At 41.1% G+C, this 18,856-nt stretch overlaps 1 protein-coding gene across 1 annotated transcript in view; it reads left to right on the top strand.

Annotated features, from left to right (window-relative positions):
* The window catches only part of rgl1 (ral guanine nucleotide dissociation stimulator-like 1), a 70,973-nt gene extending 54,504 nt beyond the window's left edge, over positions 1-16,469 (top strand). The window contains exons 12-17 of the mRNA XM_080196768.1: positions 4,992-5,113; positions 7,356-7,445; positions 10,382-10,571; positions 12,070-12,357; positions 15,247-15,361; positions 16,075-16,469. Coding sequence (XP_080052894.1) covers positions 4,992-5,113; positions 7,356-7,445; positions 10,382-10,571; positions 12,070-12,357; positions 15,247-15,361; positions 16,075-16,244 — 975 coding nt within the window. The 3' untranslated portion in view covers positions 16,245-16,469. The remainder of the gene's footprint in view (positions 1-4,991; positions 5,114-7,355; positions 7,446-10,381; positions 10,572-12,069; positions 12,358-15,246; positions 15,362-16,074) is intronic.
* Positions 16,470-18,856: the final 2,387 nt, after the last annotated feature.

An 18,856-nucleotide genomic window follows, 5' to 3' on the forward strand; every position in this document is an offset into this window, starting at 1 on the left:
GATGGGGAGCATGCCTCTGTTATTGGCTTTGGAAGCGGGAATCCAAAACTCCAGATCTGAAACATAAAAGTCACTAAAAATTGGATGAAGAAGGAACTTGGCATGGTTGTCTTTCCAGGAAAGCGAAATGCATGGAAAAGAAATAAGAGAATGTTTGGAGTCTGATGAAGACAGGAGAGGTGTAAACACCAGCGCACAACCGGTTGGGCCAAATAGCCTATGTCTGTGCTGTTAATTTGAGTAAGAAGTCTCAGGTCAAAGTCCAACCGGTTTATTTGATAGTAAACCCACAAGCTTTCGGGGTTTGTCCCTTCGTCATGTGGGTAGAGAGTTCTGGTCTCAAACAGAGCGTATAAAAGGCACGCACAGTTTACAGAATACTGATCAGAATGCGAGTCTTTACAGCTAACCTGCTATTCAAGTCTTAAAGATGCAGACAATGTGAGTGGAGATAGCATAAGGCATAGTTAAAGAGACGTGTATTGTCTCCAGACAGGACTGTAAGTGAGATGTTGCAAGTTCATGCAAGTCATGGGGGTTACAGGTAGTGCGACATGAACCCAAGATCCCGATTGAGGCCGTCCTCATGTGTGTGGAACTTGGCTATCAGTCTCTGCTCAGCGATTCTGTCATAAGAGCATAAGAACATAAGAAATAGGAGCAGGAGTAGGCCGTCTAGCCCTTCGAGCCTGCCCCGCCATTCAATAAGATCATGGCTGATCTGTCGTGGCTCAGTTCCACATTCCCGCCCTCTCCCCATAACCCTTAATCCCCTCTCTTATCAAAAACCCATCAACCCGCGTCTTAAAAATATTTAGCGAGGTAGCCTCCACCACTTCAACGGGCAGAGAATTCCAGAGATTCACCACCCTTTGACTGAAGAAGTTCTTCCTCAACTCCGTTCTAAACCGCCCCCCCTTTATCTTGAGGCTGTGCCCCCTAGTCCTACTGTCCTTTCTGAGTGGGAAGAGTCTGTCCACCTCTATCCTATCCATCCCATTCATCATCTCATATGTCTCAATGAGATCTCCCCTCATTCTTCTAAACTCTAACGAGTACAATTCTAGTTTATTCAGCCTCTCCTCATAGCTCAACCCCCTCAACTCCGGCATCAGCCTAGTAAACCTCCTCTGCACTCCCTCCAAGGCCAAAATATCCTTGCGTAAGTACGGTGCCCAAAACTGCACACAGTACTCCAGCTGCGGCCTCACCAATGCCCTATACAGCCGCAGCAAGACCTCCCTACTTTTATATTCAATCCCCCTCGCTATGAAGGCCAGCATCCCATTTGCCTTCCTGACCACCTGCTGCACCTGCAAGCTGGGTTTTTGCGACTCATGCACAAGGACCCCGAGGTCCCTCTGCACCGTCGCCTGCTGCAGTTTTTCGCCACGTAAGTAATAATCCTTCCTACCATTATTCCTACCAAAGTGGACCACCTCGCACTTGCCAACATTAAATTCCATTTGCCAGTTCCTGGCCCATTCACCCAGCCTTTCTAGATCCTTCTGCAGACTCTCCACACCCTCCGCACAATTTGCCGTTCCACCAATCTTGGTGTCATCAGCAAATTTCGACACCGTACACTCAGTTCCCTCCTCCAAATCATCTATATAAATGGTAAATAGCTGAGGCCCCAGCACCGACCCCTGGGGCACTCCACTAATCACCAACCGCCAATCCGAATAGCACTCATTGACCCCCACTCTCTGCCTCCTATTTGACAACCAATCCTCTATCCACGCTAACACCCTACCCCCAATTCCATGTCCCCTGACCTTCTGTAATAACCTCTTGTGAGGTACCTTGTCAAACGCCTTCTGAAAATCAAGAAAGACCACATCCACCGGCTCTCCTCTATCCACCGCCCTAGACACATCCTCGTAGAATTCCAGTAAATTTGTCAGACACGACTTCCCCTTAATGAAACCGTGCTGTGTCTGCTCTATCGAGCAATTCCCCTCAAGATGCCTCGCTATTTCCTCCTTGATGACGGATTCTAATATTTTACCTACAACAGACGTTAAACTAACCGGCCTATAATTCCCTGCCTTTTGCCTTCTTAAACAACGGCGTAACATTAGCCGTTTTCCAATCTTCCTGCACTTCCCCGGAATCCAGCGACGTTTGGAAAATAACCACCAAGGCATCCATTATCACCTCCGCCATTTCTTTCAGAACCCTCGGATGCATTCCATCCGGTCCTGGGGACTTGTCCACAATCAGCCCCTCCAGTCTGTCGAGCACCGCCTCGCTAGTAACAGTAATGTCATTGAGACCCTCCAGTCCTACCACCTTTCCATCTCTAACACCCGGCAAATTATTCACGTCTTCCTCTGTGAAGACCGAAACAAAAAAGTTATTCAAGACCTCAGCCATATCCCCATCCCCTACCACTAAGTCCCCCTTCTCATCCTCTAAGGGTCCAACGTTCACCCTAGCCTGCTTCTTCCTTTTTATATATTTATAAAAACTCTTGCTATCCTTTTTTATATTAAGCGCTAGCCCAGCTTCATAGTTTATCCTACCCTTCTTTATCAACTTCTTTGTCAATCTTTGTTGACATTTAAACCTCTCCCAATCCTCTTCTCGCCCACTACTCTTAGCTACTCTAAACGCCTCCGCTTTTAATTTAACACTTTCCTTCACCTCCTTCATTATCCACGGCTTATTACCTCTCCTCCTACGGTCCTTTTTGACCATCGGAATAAATTTCTGCTGAGCACCAAGAAAGATCTCCTTAAAGATCCTCCACTGCTCCTCAGCAGACCTACCTTCCAACGCGGTCCCCCAGTCCACATTCGCCAATTCCTCTCTCATCCTACCGTACTCCCCTCTGTTCAAACAAAGGACGCGTGTCCGGGAACCCACTTTCTCCTCCTCCATCTGCACCAGAAACTCCACCATACAATGATCACTCTCCCCAAGAGGATCCTTCACCACAAGGTCCCTAATTCTACCTGCCTCATTACATAACACCAGATCTAAGATAGCTCGCTCCCTCGTTGGCTCCAACACACACTGTTCAAGGAAACTATCCCGGCAGCATTCCAATAACTCCTCCTCGAGTCCACCGCGTCCAACATGGGTCGACCAATCAATATGCAGATTGAAATCCCCCATAATTACGGCCGTCCCATTCCTGCATGTGTTGTGTGTCGTGAAGGCCGCCTTAGAGAATGCTTACCCGAAGATCAGAGGCTAAATGCCTGTGACCGCTGAAGTGTTTACCAACAGGAAGGGAACAGTCTTGCCTGGTGATCGTCCAGCAATGTTCATTCACCCATTTTTGTAGTGTCTGCATGGTCTCCCCAGTGTACCATACTTCGGGACATCCTTTCTGCGGGGTATTAGGTAGACAACATTGGCCGAGTTGCAAGAATATGTGCTGTGTACCTGGTGGATGGTGTTCTCACGTGAGATGATGTCACCCATGTTGATGATCCGGCATGTCTTGCAGAGGTTGCCGTGGCAGGGTTGTGTGGTGTTGTGGTCACTGTTCTCCTGAAGGCTGTGTAGTTTGCTGCGAAGAATGGTCTGTTTGAGGTTATGTGGTTGTTTGAAGGCAAGAAGTGGGGGTATGGCAATGGCCCTGGCGAGATGTTCATCTTCATCAATGAGATGTTGAAGACTCCAGAGAAGATGTCATACTGTCCTAGCTTCTCCGCTCTGGAGACAATACACATCTCTTTAATCTATGCCTAATGCTATCTCCACTCACATTGTCTGCATCTTTAAGACTTGAATAGCAGGTTAGCTGTAAAGACTCACATTCTAATCAGTATTCTGTAAACTGTGTGTGCCTTTACATGCTCTGTTTGAGACCAGAACTCTCTACTCACCTGACGAAGGGACAAACCCCAAAAGCTTGTGGGTTTACTATCAAATAAACCAGTTGGACTTTAACTTGGTGTTGTGAGACTTCTTACTGTGTTTACCCCAGTCCAACGCCGGCATCTCCACATCATGACTGTTAATTTGATGCAGTTTGCCTACCAGCAGTCACTGCTAGGTAAAGCAAGTATCTACTGGTGTTACATGAATTATATTATAATTTAGTGTTTTGGCAAGACTGAAGGCCTTAATCCTGAGACTGGTTGAATAGTTCCTCAATAATCAGATAGCAGTTTCCTCCAGAAGAGAAACATTTGCAGCAGTCATGGCATGTCAGTAAATTGAAGCAGGATTGCAGCTCCTGATTTTAGCACCAGTGATGGATTTTTAACACCCATTTCTGACTTTGCTACTATCAACTTTGCAAACATGCTTTATTGCTATGGTTACAGTTGAGCATGTTTGTGCTAGTTTCATTTTATGCCACGGAGAACCTGCAAATGCTAACACAATAGGAACCTGACCATGTGGAAAGCAGTGACACTTCATTCCTAAAACTGCAACTTGAGCTCCACTTTTTTAGCCGAACCCAGGAATGAGATGGGTTCCTACCTGATCCACTTTGCACCCTGTGTGGTTTGACTCCAGTGGTTCATGAAATCAGGAGGGACGCAAAATGTGTATCTATCCCAAATCCATACATTCCCCACCTAGGTGGATACAACTGTAGTCTTATCAACTGACCAATTTTACACTTTTCAACCCAACGGTGCAATGCTTTTGTCAAATTTTCACCCGGATAAAGTCTTCCTCTTTTACCTGTCAAACTGACACTGAATGCAAGATAGAACAGAACGGCCACAGCCCATGAGGAGAAAACTCTGCAGCGGTTAGGTTCCAGAATATTCTAGCTACACATTGTCCACAAAGTTCATGGTTGAATAATCTATATGGAAATTCATTGCTGAAGCACAGCATGGGCCATTGATTCCCAATGAAAGGTTCTGAGGCATGAGCCACTACGCATCAAATCTAGCCAACAAAATGTTTTAAAATAGTTTTGGTGCTATTCTAAAATCAATGACTCGGGTAAAGCAGCAGCAATTACAGCAGCTTTGAATCTCAACTTCCAACGTTTCTTTCCATGTTCTTTTTAGGAATTTGAGATAATAGCACAAATTAAACTGTTACAGTCTGCTTGCAATAACTACAGCATCAATCCAGTCCAGAAGTTTCTAAAATGGTTTCACGGTCAACAATACTTGACTGACAAAGAAAGGTAAGAGGGTATTGCAAACATGTGCTGATCAAACCATCAAGGGTTGTATAATCTTCCACCATTAATGAGCTTGACAGTTCCCTGTTATAAATATTTTTGTGATGAGAACCATACAGCACACAAGTTCATTCAGCCCATCTTGCCTGTGCCTGCTCAAAGATTGTTTTAAAAAATAGCCGCCTACTCTAATCCCGTGTTTTAGCAACTGGTCCGCAGCCTAACTAATTTAAAAAGGTACTTGGATTATAACCTGAAAGTATCTGCCTCTACCAACAAGAATTCAGACACTCACCATGCTCTGGGTGGAGAAGTCCATCTACCAATCACCTTAAATCTGTGCCCCCTGGTAATTGACCTCTCCGTTAGGGGGAGCTGGGCTTTCCTCATAGCCTCAATTTTCAAGCCCTGATGACATTCCTGTAAATCTCCTCTACTCCGGAGGAATTATGTTGTTCCTGTAACATGGCAGCCAGGACGGTACATAGTTCTAATTGTGGCCTAACTGGTGTTTTATATGGGTTCCAGCATTACATCACTGCTTTTGAAATCTATATCTTGTCCAATAAAGCAAACATTCCGTATGCCTTCTGTATCATAACCATCTGTATTGCCACCTTCAGCGACCTGTGGAATGGACTCCGAGGTATTGCATTTCAACTACCCCTCCAGTTTATTTCCTATTCCCTTGCAACAACTTCAGGTTCAATTCCATTTGCCAGTTTTTCCACTTGCTCAACCAAATCATTTTGGGTGGATGCACAAACACTGCCATCATATACATGTCTTTATATCAGTATGTAGTAACATGCACCAAACAAGTAAGCCAATACTTATAGGAAAAAATGAGACTTTGAATCAGAAACCATGTTTTGAGTTTCTACTTTGAACACATCTGCTGATCCAGATGTAAATTATGCTACTTTTTGAAGTTTCTGCTCAAACATGTTTCAGCACCACTGGTCTTTATCACTCACAATTGGTCAGCATTTTGGAAAGTGATTTTTTTTAAAATAATTATACAAAGTGTTTGCCTCAAATTATTCCTTGATGTACTGCTGTTTTATTAATTATGTCAAAAACCCCAAGTTTAATCAATATCTCATCCTCCACCTGGGATTTGAAATAATTGAAATGGACTTGTAGAAAGCTTTTATACAGTTGCATTGAATTGCAACAGTTGGCTTCTTAGTAAATGAACAAAAAATGAGCTTAAATATTCTTGCACCTTTTACACCACCTCAGGCTGCAGACAGACCTGCTGAGCCATTACCTGGAATGATTCATTTGAGCTGGGAGTATGGCCATTTTGTGGGTGGGGGAAGCTTTTATTATTTTCCTTTTTGGAATGGCTTGGTTGATTTTGGGAAGATTGCACCAGAAATGTTGGCAGCACAAACTCTTGCCCTTTTAATGTTTTGTCTGCTCCCATCATTGCCAGTCAACAAGATCTGCTCCTCATTTTGGTATCTGTACACCTAGCACATGAGTGTTAGTCACTCAGTGAATGATGGACCAACTCCTTGCATTAACAATGAGTAGCTGCCCACCATCAGCTGTGTGCACTCATGGGTCAGTTTAACTCAGTTGGCTAGATGGCTGGTTAGTGATGCAGAGCAACGGCAACAGATCAGGTCCAATTCCAATATTAGCTGAGGCCAGTAATGAAGTCCCTGCTTTCCCAACCTTGCCTCTTGCCTGAAGTGTGGTAATCCTCTGGTTAAATCGCCACCAGTTTATACTCCCCATCCAAGGGGAGAGTCGTCTTTGGTCATCTGGGACTATGTCGACTTTACCTTCATGTGAAAATATAGATAAGGCCAGGAACTGCTGGTGACTTTACAGCCTAATGCTAACTACTGCACTTACTACTGCTTTATTTTCCTGTAACTGATGTTCAGGTTGGATGATTTTGTTCCCTTCAGTATGTCCCACAAAAAGGCAATGATGATAATGGTGGCTGTCTTCTAAGAATGTCTGACACATGAAGTTAAATTCATTTCCATCTGCATTTCATGTGGTACAAAAGATTGCAGTTCCAGTAGTGAGAAGCAGCAGTTAATCATTAATCAAAGTGCAGTGTTCTCCTGCCTGAAAATAAGTGCCTTTTGGAAGCAAATTAATCATTCATGCAATTTTTTTGTCTGTACAAATGAGTTTTTCAAAATGCCAGGAATATTAAGCAAAGACATCTCCTTATTTTAAATGAACCTTGTGTGAAGTATTGTTATCTGCCATCCTGCAGCTATCGTGTGTCCTGTGAGCTAGAGGCAACTCCTGATGTTAGTCCTACATCACCAAAACCCAGAAAGAGTATAGTGAAACGCCTCAGCCTGTAAGTATCATAAACAAAGGGTGGAATCTCATCTGGTTGCTTCCTTTGTAATAAGTACCAATAGACAGACATGATGTGCATCAGTTCCACCATGAATGTATATTTTAATTTGTGGCCAAAATTTTTTACTGGAGTGTGAAGATTCGGTGGTTGATAAAATTTAGTTTGAGATAATGTGATAACCGTTGGGGTAGTTCTTGCCTCGAGCCTATATCTGTTGTCGACTAATTGATAGAGACTGATTGCTAATGACTAATCAATGACTCCATTATCATTGTATCATTTGATTGGACCAGATAGTCTTGTCTAGCAATTCCTATGTATCAAATGATAGCCAGCGTATACATGGCTAGACCTTTCCAAATTTGCACTTTGAGGAGGAATCTCAAAAATGGATTAAAATGAAAAGGCTTTGAGCATTGTTGTGTGCCTACATAATAAAAACTGAATGGAGTTGATTATTTGAATGCAAATCCAATCATCTACATTCCATTTCCTCTAAAGTTTACTGTTATGTGGATCAACGAACAGCAAAACAAATCTATCTGCAACTCTATCACTGGTGATTCATGTTTGAAGGTCAAATGTACAAATTAACATGCAAGTGTGTGTGCATCAAGATTACAAAGACATTTTGTTCTCAGTTTGTTCCTGTCGTAGTAAAGCACTATCTTTTATTTATCTCCACATGGGCAAGGACTAAACAATGTGGAGGTTGAGGGAGAATCACTCCTTACTACTGTGTTGTACCTTGCAGTAGTCTGTATTGCAAATTGTGATTGTTTTGGTCATAGAGAATATTGAAGTCGAGGCAGAGAAACATATATTCATTGCCTGGTATATCATCTTTCTGTATAATTGGGTTGGCTTTAGTTGCATGTTATAAGTTCATAAGATATCGGAGCAGAATCAGACTCTTCGGCCCATTGAGTCTGCTCCGCCGTTCAATTACCCTTCAACCCATTGCCAATTAAAAATCTGTCTAACTCCTCAAATTTACTCACTGTCCCAGCATTCACTGCACTTTGGGGTAGCAAATTCCACAGATTCACAACCCTTTGTGAGAAACAGTTTCTCCTCAACTGTTTTAAATTTGCTACCTCTTATCCTAAGACTGTAACCTCTCATCCTAGAATGCCCCACAAGAGGAAGCACCTCTTCCACGTCTACTTTATCCAAACCTTTTATCATTTTGTATACCTCTTGACCTCCCCTCATTCTTCTAAATTCCAGAGAATATAGGCCTAAACTGTTTAATCTCTCTTCATTCAACAAGACCCTCATCCCTGGAATCGATCGAGTCAACCTCCATTGATTCCCTATCCTACTTCCCGGAATCCTTCTGTTCCTTTGCCCATACCTAGCTCTGTAATTTTCTCTGGCTCTGGGGGACCTGTACAGAGATTCTGCTGAATTGTTTCTGATCATCTTTGAATTCCATCCTCCCCTCCACATAACAATTGGCAAAAGACTCATCGGCATGTTAGATCCTTCATCCTAAATTGTTCTGTGTGTGCCCACCATGAGCCTCCAGAAATCTTATCTGCCATCTGCCCGACTACAATGAAGTGCTTTGAAACATTTAACCACCATAAAGATGGGATGTAAATGCAAGTTCCTGTGTACATCCTTGTAAAAGTTTTTTGTGCAGTTTCTATCAAATAAGTGTTGTTTTGCCCTTAATTTTTCTGAAAGATGAATTTTATTAAGTACACATTGGGAAATTTTGTGCACTAAATATTTAATACCAGATTTTCACATAAGAGATTAATGGCAGGGTTGGAATAATACACTGAAAAGTCTAGGCTGCCGTGTCATCTGAACACACAAAACAAAAAACCTCATGGATTTTTCCAGCAAAAGAGGGAAGATCTCCGCAGGAAGCAATTACTGCCCAGGATCTTCAGGGAGCAATTTTCCTACCTCTATCTCAGTGAGGAATTAATCACGCATCAGATCCACACTGCAAACTCCTCTCTCACCCCACCTCCCCCACCCCCACCCCCCACCACCCCCACCTGAAACCAGACGTTTTGCAAAAAATAACCAGCTTTTTGGGGTCTGAGGATATTTAGCCGTAATTATTGAGATTATCACTTCAAAAAAAAATTCAACAAGTCAGCTTTTCAGGAGTTTTTGCAGAGACTAATAGTATGAAATTCACTAATTTGCATATAGATAACACTGCAATCTTGCAGAGCTTATGGAGAGCATAGGGTGACAGGCAATTCCTGGGTATTCTACACTGAGAATTGTCAGCTTCAGTGACTGGAGTCTGTTTTGCTTTCCGTACAAAATCTATTGTTTAAATATGACATAACAAGCCCTTTGCTGTATATTGCATATAAGACAACCCTATTTTCTGACTTCAAAAGTCATGGTTTTTCCATAACGCTTATACTTTCAGTCCTGTTTTGCTACACTTGTATTTGTGGCCTCAATTTTTCACCTTACAAATGCATTTTTTCTCCCTCCGATACATATAATGCTGCACAAGAAATCAGACAGGCAATATGGGCTGTGTTGTGAAGATTTTGTGCGGGTTTATGATGTAGTAGACCCCATGTGGTTAACGACAAGGAAAGCGACTGCTGAGGCCGCACTGTTCACTTTTACCTTCACCGTACAAGTCAACCCTGTTTGCAAGAATTTTTCTAGGTTTCAAAGGACAACTAAGGCCAGAATTCTCTGATGTAAGCCCTGCCACCACTGTCAGTGACAACAGTGCTGAGGCAGCAGTGACCACTGCAATAAGTTGCATAATCAACTGTGGGTGGGAAAGAGTATGTACCTCTACTTCAAAATATGTCCATGTATTGGGCCATTGTTGGGTAACCAAGTGCCACTTTAATCAGCTGTAAACTCTTTCTGTAGAATGCAATGACTTTTAATAGTCTTCTAGTATTTTTGCTGACTGATCCTTTTTCTTCATGCAGCCTATTTCTAGGAGGAGATGGTAATGCAAACGGCACTCCGACTAAGAGCTCTGACCAGTCTAAACCCCCCGAGAGTGGGAGTTCAGCAGAGAGCATCAAGTCGGTCAGCGTTTCATCAAATTCCAGCAGTTCAGAAAGCGAAGAGCCCTGCACTTCATACGCTTACGCTCAAGAAGGACCCCAGAAAAAGGTGACAGAGGCATTTCTCACAAAACATATTGTGGGAGTTCTTTGTACTTTGTACTTTGACCATCAATGGGATACAAGGGTGCTCACCAACACCTAACCTGATCACTGGTTCTGCCTGCCCAAATGCAGCATGCCTTTCTTCATGGGCACATAATATCTGATTGGGCTAACACACCTCTTGGGAACAAGCTGTCGTCCTTAATTTGAATGTATTAAAAGCGACAGCCTCATAATTGGCTTCTGCCTGCAATATGCAACCCCAGATTACAGCACTGGTCAAAGTTTCAGATCTGCAGGTGAGACTTCAGTCTCAACAAAATTCAACCCATGTTGTTTATAAAGCCATCAGATGCCAGAAAATTTATAATTAACTGCATGGAATGCAAACTGATTTTGTTCATATGAAATACGAGCTTCTTTTGCATAGATTTTATTAAATATGTACAGAGGCAGATCCACGTCACAGTAATAACCAATATCATGAATTTAAGTTTGAAACATCTTTGATAGTGCAGGCTGATTTTTATGGTAAATTTAACACACGGGCTGTTGTGACCAGAACAACTTCATGTGTGTGGTCCACAAAAACAGCACTTTGGATCAAAATCTAACAAACTACTCCACCAATAGCAACAAAGCAATGCGGCTCTGCTTGTACATCAGAGTCCCTCTTGACTGCCTGCTTTGATTCTTTTCTGCACTTGACCTTTAGTTATTCTGCAGCATATTCTCCAATGGCGAGTGATATTTCTTGGGAGATTATCAATGACCTGGATCGTCACTTAGAATATGTTGACGACCTGTTCTTTGGAAATTTCAGTAATTCAGAAGTTTTAAAATACCCTCCCTCTTTATAGATTCTCCTTTTTCAGTCCTTGTATTCCATCTCTCCAATAATGCTACTGCATTGCCAATACTCTGCATCTCAAGATCTGCATTAAAGTGATTTGGCTTTTAATTCCCTTCTATCTTCCTGTGTTTTCTTGTCTCCTTTTCTGGTACTTTGCCTCACCTGCACAAAGCATCACCACTGGATGTATTTCATTTCAATCAGTGTCAGTGGGTGCTGCAAGTGAGTAACCAGGTGAGGCAGGCAGGATAACATTCCTGTGAGTATGGGAGTGCTCAACATTGTGTAAACCAAAATCCCAAAGGGACTATTTGACAATTTAAGCATAGCTTAAATACCTGAATGTAATGGCCCACCGGGCACTTATACATATGTGCTAAATGATAACTGCCAATGTTGGCTTGGCGACTAGTAGACATTAGATGGTATCATTCATCAGCATTGATTTTTGGCTTGGAAGAATCACAAGGTAAAGATTTCAGTATAACTACCTTGAAATTGTGCATTCCTCAAGGCCAAACTGTTGTGTCCACAATGTCCCTACTTCTGAGGGAATGGCAGAAAGTTTGTGTCAAAGTAAATGTAACTGGGAAGAAGGACCTCTCTGAAATATAATCATTGGCAATTTTTTTCTAAAATAATTCTGCAGTCATCCGAATCCTTGTCTTCTGCGGACACCTCCTGCTCCTCGGGAATTACATTCCGAGTATCGCCACCGCCAGTATCGCCGCCGCCAGCATCGTCAGTATCGCTGCTGCCAGTATCATCGTCGCCAGTATCACCGCCATTACCCAAGCCGACCAAGGTTCACAAGTGTTTTGCCTCAGTCACTCAGTCAGGCAATGCAGGTCCCATGCTCGACAAGCAGAAAGAAGATAGCTGTATTATACAGGTCAGCCTAGAGAATGACGATGGAAATCTATACAAAAGCGTTTTGGTAAGTACGTGGATTGTTTTCTTTATTCATGTTGTATAAAGGTTGTTAATTTCTGCCAGTACAGACATAAATGCAAGAGGACATTTATTTTTGAGGGCAAAAACTGGCCTCTGAACCATTTGTTACCACACAGTCATACTCAAGATGACTTGTGTGACTGTGACCAGTGCTACTTCACTGTCTACTTTCCATGTCACTGAAGCTTTTGATTCCTGAGCGCTCTGACCATTTCAGCTTTCTTATAGAATGTTGTAGCATTTTGTTTGAGTTTGGAGCCTTTTTTTAAATGTCCTTACTCATGAACTATACAGAACACAACAAGGTGTAGTACTTTAATATGTTTATTTAAGGGATGAGCTGTTACTAATTATGTACTATTTCCTCACCCCTTGTGCAACAATGCAGTTAAGAGATACAAATTGAAATCTAGGTCACTTGATTACCGCATGACTAACTATGGGTAGTTCTGGTCCTCCTGTTGGCTAATTGACTAATTTTTGCCAGGCATTCCTTGGGGCTTGCATGGAATTTAAAAGAATAGAGAATAGAAAAGAGCAAAGCAAAAATGGAGGTGATGAAAGGGTGCAGTTTAATTACCAATGATAATTGTTTAACTACACTGCTTTTATCTCTTAACCAATTTTGTATCCATGTTGCTACTGCTTCTTTCATCCCAGTGGCTTCAATGTTGCTTGTACTGTGCAGTACTTTAGCAAATATCTTTTTGAAAATCTTTAAGTACTCTAGTCACTCGAATAATTTAGTGAGGTTAGTCAAACAGATTCATGCACCTATCATTTGACACATTTTTTCCTGAATAATGAAGATGGCAATTAACAATATCAAACAGATACGCAATCTCCAGATCTGATTGGAGGAATTTAGCCTATCATCTTCATCTGGACTGAGACACTTCAGTGTGTACAACCAATTAATTATACATATTAGTTGTAGACACACCTTGTGTCTGAAACAGCACCTGAGCCAAGACAGCCATTAGAAGTTGAAATTATTTCAATTCTGCTGTTGTTCAGGACAGTCTTCTTGACCCAGTTTGGTTAAGATATTGTAGAAATCATTTTTCACTTGAGATTGAATAAAGTCAACAAATTAAAATATTGTTTCAAACTGAAAATTTGCAATGCAGCATGCCTCATGAATGCTGAAAGGAATTGCCCCATTTAATAGATTGGAATTGCACTTGTAATCAGTATTGCCATCAATGTACAGAGACTGGGTTAGTTAAAATTGACTTCCTTTAAGAAAGATCCACACAATTTTCCATACAAGCATTCTGAATATATCGTGATAGTCTTTCATAATGGGGGAGAGCTTTTCTAATGCCAAAGATGTATGCAGAAACTTTTCTATCATAAGGTACCAATCCCACCAAGAATAACAGGAAACTTGGAATGTGTGAAACATATGTTTCTCTGTTCTATGCGTCTTCACAAGATTACACTCTGACAATGCTATGAATGTGATGCCAACTGGCAGAGATCCAGCTTGTGAATTCATAACATAACATTGCCATGTTTGAACTTGGCACAAGTAAATTCTTTTCAGTGCTCAGATTGATAGCTTGTCATGGGGATGGAGCTAAGGTACACATGGAGCAATCTCGGGAGACCAAGCACATCTTCGCTGATATGCATCCTGACAGGTTAATCAGAGTGGTGCGTGAGATCACTGCAGACAAAGTCTGCACCAGTAACTGGACTAGTCCTTCGGCAGCTGACCATTCCCAAGAGTTCTGTTACCAAATGACAGCATGAAATTCATTCTTATGAATGATAGACCATCCCTTTCTTATGCTGGAGGATATTATCATTAATCAGGAGGTAGGTTTGTTAATTTACAGTACCTTGAATGTCTTGCAATTCATCCTGGAACGACATGATTTTTAACATGTCCAAAATTTGAAAATACTGAATATGCCGATCAAAGATACAAAAGGTTGTAGTTCTCGGATATTGACAATTGCGAATTGATGGGATCTCGTACTATAACATTGTTGCTCTTCCGTATATTTACGAAGAGCTTTGTTTCTGAGTGGTTGGAAAAATTGTATTTGTAAACCACGGACTGCAGCTTAAAAGAAGAAAAGCATGCACAGTCTCTCAATTGGGAAAACTTCCCAATTCTCTCAAACAAATACCCAGATCTGCCAGTGTACTTCATCTCATGGGATCAGCCATTTGCTGGACTGCTCAAACTTGAGCTGGGAGAAATGAGCTCCAGATGTAACATAGGACTGAACAAAAACCAAAAGGAGTTTGTTTAAAAAAAACACTGCAGTACATTTTGGTCACTTCAATATCCTGTTTACCTACACAAGTCCAGTGTTTCAAAATTTGAGACAAATATTAAGTTTCTGAACTCCATTCAGGGACTAAATGTTGCTTCATGTCACAATTATTTTTATGAATCACTTTTATATAAACGTGAACTAATATTATATGTCAGATTGAGAATTGAGCTTTTAGCTCTATGAACAATAAATGTTAAAAGTAAGCAAATGGTATAGGGGAAAGAATGGAGCATTTAAATTGGTTTTGTTTTGGACAAATTTATTTGTTTGCTTTAAACTACAAATATAGGTAAGGTTGCCCAGGAATCCTTGTGGTGAAACACTGGGCTCTGTTTCTCTCAGATATTTAAGCATGTTCCCTCACTGCTCATAGCAAATGGATTTTGGTGCATTGAAGGCAAGTTTTTGCAATACCAGTCCTAAGACATTACAGTTATATAAATGGATATTATTTCTCTGTAGCTTGTACAGTGTTTAATACAATGCCACTATATATCTACTGAGCGAAAACAGCCATTTTTAAGGGCTTGCACTTTTTTTATTATTCCTAAAGAAAAGTAAATATTTTTTCTATTTAGGTGACAAATCAAGATAGGACATCTGTGATTATCCAGAGAGCCATGTCCAAGCACAACCTTGAACCAGAACTGATGGAGGATTATCAGCTCATACAGATCATCTCAAAAGATAAAGGTGAAAATTGTATCTCAATTTACGATAAGTAGCCACCTTTTGGCAGCAGATTGGTATTTTCTTTATATTTCACCAAAAAGCTTGGAAAATCCATATTCCTATTATTGAATGGCTCCAGTTGCACTCAACTGGATCCAACTTGGAGAAATAAAAATAGAGCTTGAAAAACTCAGCAGGTCTGGCAGCATCTGTAGAGAGAGAAAAACAAGTTAAAGTGATACAGACTTGATGTTGACTCTTTTTCTTTCTCTGCAGATTCTGCCGAACTTGCTGAGTTTTTTCCAGCATTTTGTGTTTCTATTTCAGATTTACAGCATCTGCAGTATTTTGCTTTCTTTCCAACTTGGAGGAATTTGAGTTTATATTCCTCAATAAGTAACAATTGCCTGGACCTAATGAAAGCAACTAATATCAACCAATTCTCTGAAAGCAATATTGTGTTGAAAGATGCACAGCTGGAGTTGGTTGCAAATAGTTAACATTATTCTGGTTTCTTCTTTCTAATCCAAGCCAGGTATTTTGTGGGGGGAGAAAAGATGCAAGAATCATTATTTTGAAATTGAAAGCCTTTTTACCTGCCTTTTTTTGGCCCTCTGGCAATTTAGCAACGAAACAAAAAAATTGAATGGGGTTTCTGCTAGTTTTCTACTGAGCCAATCAGCACTATCAAAATGCATGTGTAAATAACCTTATACATTTCCTTTGCTTTTCAGAGCTTGTGATTCCAGACAATGCCAATGTGTTTTATGCTCTGGACCCTTCAGTGAAATTTCACTTTATTCTGAGAAAGCGGTACTGCTGCAGACGACAGGTTAAGCCACAAATCCGGTCATGCTTGACACTACCCAGATCAGCGCATAGACTAAGCAAGGTTACTCTGTAAGGAGTGCCACTTTTCACACAGCTATACCCATTGAAGCTTAAATAAAACACCACTTAGTATTGAAAAGCCTTGTATTATATGTGAATAAATTACCTTGATAGTATTTTACTTAAATTATTGGACACTATGGATAGCATTGTCCAAACACTTAACTTGAATGCAATGCTTGTCTGCTGTTGAAACATTTTGTACATTGGCCCTTCTGAAAGAAGGCTGTCAGATTAGATCCTGTCACCAGAGTCTGCTGGTGAGCTACAGACTTGATGAAGATCATATGCTAGTTGGAATTGGTGGAAGAGGAAAATGTTTTTGTTACATATGAATTGTGTGACTATTTGCAAATGAGCTGGTCTGCAGTTCCTCCACAATCACTTTGTAACCAGTGAACCAACTGCCATCTAGTTAATTGGCCGAATGATGACTACTTCAATGAAAGTAGTTGGATTGGCCCTTGAGCTCTTCAGCACACCTTTCCTGCCTTCCCTCTTTATTTTTCCAGCAGCTTAACCACCTTCTGGAATATACAGCATCAACTTGCCTTCAACGAAGACAACTGCAAGAAATTATGGAATAGTTTATTATTGCCAATGATATTGCACTTGTTTTGAATTGATGTTCAGCTTTATACTAGAACAATATAGAATTATTATTTTTTGTATATGTATTTGTAAATGTAAACCTTTTTGGGAAAAAAATCTTTAAAAGCTGCAGAGGGGACCAGATCACCTGAGATATGAATACTTGTTTTTTTTGTCCCTCATTTATCTTGTATTCAATTACTTAGAACTGCCATTATTTTGTGGGCTAGCCTACAATAGTAAAAGAATAAGCAATACCCTTTCTGTGTTAAACTACGGATCTTAGTAGTTAAAGCATAAATCAGACACTAATTCATTGCCCTCTTCATTTTTATGCAATCACTTCTCAGGTGTAGGACAGCACTGACTATATATGTTCGCTCATTAGATTTATCCCCAAAAAAACCCTTTAAAGTAGCAACAAATGCCAAGAATGTCAAGAATTATCAAATTCAGATTTGCACTATGTATAAATTAACCACCAGAAAAGGCAAGTGCTGAAGCACTTTAACATTTCAAGCGTCTTCCACACATGATGCTTCAGTGTCTTTCCCCCAACATGAATTGACGTGCCTATGAGTTGTGGTGAGGGGGGGATTTAGGGAACTCACCACTTAATTTTTGGAGGTCCATGTATTTTTCTTGTTGCCTCCCATCAATCACTTGCTGCCCTGAATAGGATTCACTAATCAGGCACAATTACACAAGACCACTTGTCACTAAACAGGTTCAACATCTGTGCCAGCAACACTTGGGCACAGGTATTAGAGGAAATCATCTGAGTTATTTGTATACTTTTCTAAGTGTACACTTAAATACTTTCCGTATTCCTCATATAATTTGTTTTAAATAAAATGTTACTAAAATTTCAAAACATTCATGCTTCATTCTTTTGAAATGGAAGGCAGGACCTGATATGACCAGATATGTTATGATGGATCTACTTTAGTTGAGAGTTTACCTTCATGTGAACTATACCATCTGGCATTATGGACAGTCCTATCCTAGAAACCAAGGGCAATGACTGATAACTGCAGTGTTCCCATGTTTTTGCAACAGCTGATCAAATAATATAACAAAGCCATGCGCTCTTCAATGATCCAGTGGTTGATTTGAAAAGCAAAATGGCTAACCTTCTGCATTAATCATGTACAAGTTGTGGTGTGAACATTGAGTGGCCAGCTTCAGTATTTCCCATTTTTCTACTATCTTGCCCCACCCCATGCTGAAATCTTTAACTTTTTGATTTGTTGTTGCCTTTGGTATATTCTCAATCTCTCCTTCCCAGCTCCACCTTTTTATCACTGCTAGGTAGTTCAGATTTAAAGTGGGTTGCCATGTGTAGTTGGAAAAGTCACAAGGGTGGCTACCTCGCACACAAAGTTACTTGGGAGAGACACATTAAGCAGGCACTGACTTTTAGCAGACCATCCATAGCGGTTAGTTAGCACTGCTGCCTCACAGCACCAGGGTCCTGGGTTCGATTCCCAGCTTGGGTCACTGTCTGTGTGGAGTTTGCACATTCGCCTCATGCCTGCACTAGTAGGGGTCAGGCACTGTGAGATACTAGTGGATGGGGCAGCATCCATATCTGTCACCGACCTACTCTTACTCACTACAAATAAAATGATTTACCTAACCGGGATAGGGGGAAACAAAACACCCACTCACATGAGTGAGACCACATTAGTAGAGATAAAAAATCTGTATATACTAATGAGGGTTTATGTGTGCAAAAATAACAAGGATATAATAATGGGAAATAATCTGGTCAAAGAATAAGATTTTGATAGACTTGGAAAGGGAGAATTAATCTGGCCAAGACAGGATGGTCGTAAAACTAGAATAGGGAAACTCAAGTCACCTCAACCATTAAGGTGACTAGTCATCACGAGAAATTGGGAATTAGAGACAGGAGGGTTCGGAGCCATCTGTGCTTCCGTCCTCAGGGTGTGGGTTAAAACAAAGGTAAATACCAGTTTTACTAAAAAGTGCCCAATAAAGGGGCTGGGACTGGAACATAAGCCACACTGA

The sequence above is a fragment of the Carcharhinus amblyrhynchos genome, chromosome 9, assembly GCF_965287045.1.
Source record: "Carcharhinus amblyrhynchos chromosome 9, sCarAmb.v2.hapA, whole genome shotgun sequence".
NCBI classification, from domain to species: domain Eukaryota; kingdom Metazoa; phylum Chordata; class Chondrichthyes; order Carcharhiniformes; family Carcharhinidae; genus Carcharhinus; species Carcharhinus amblyrhynchos.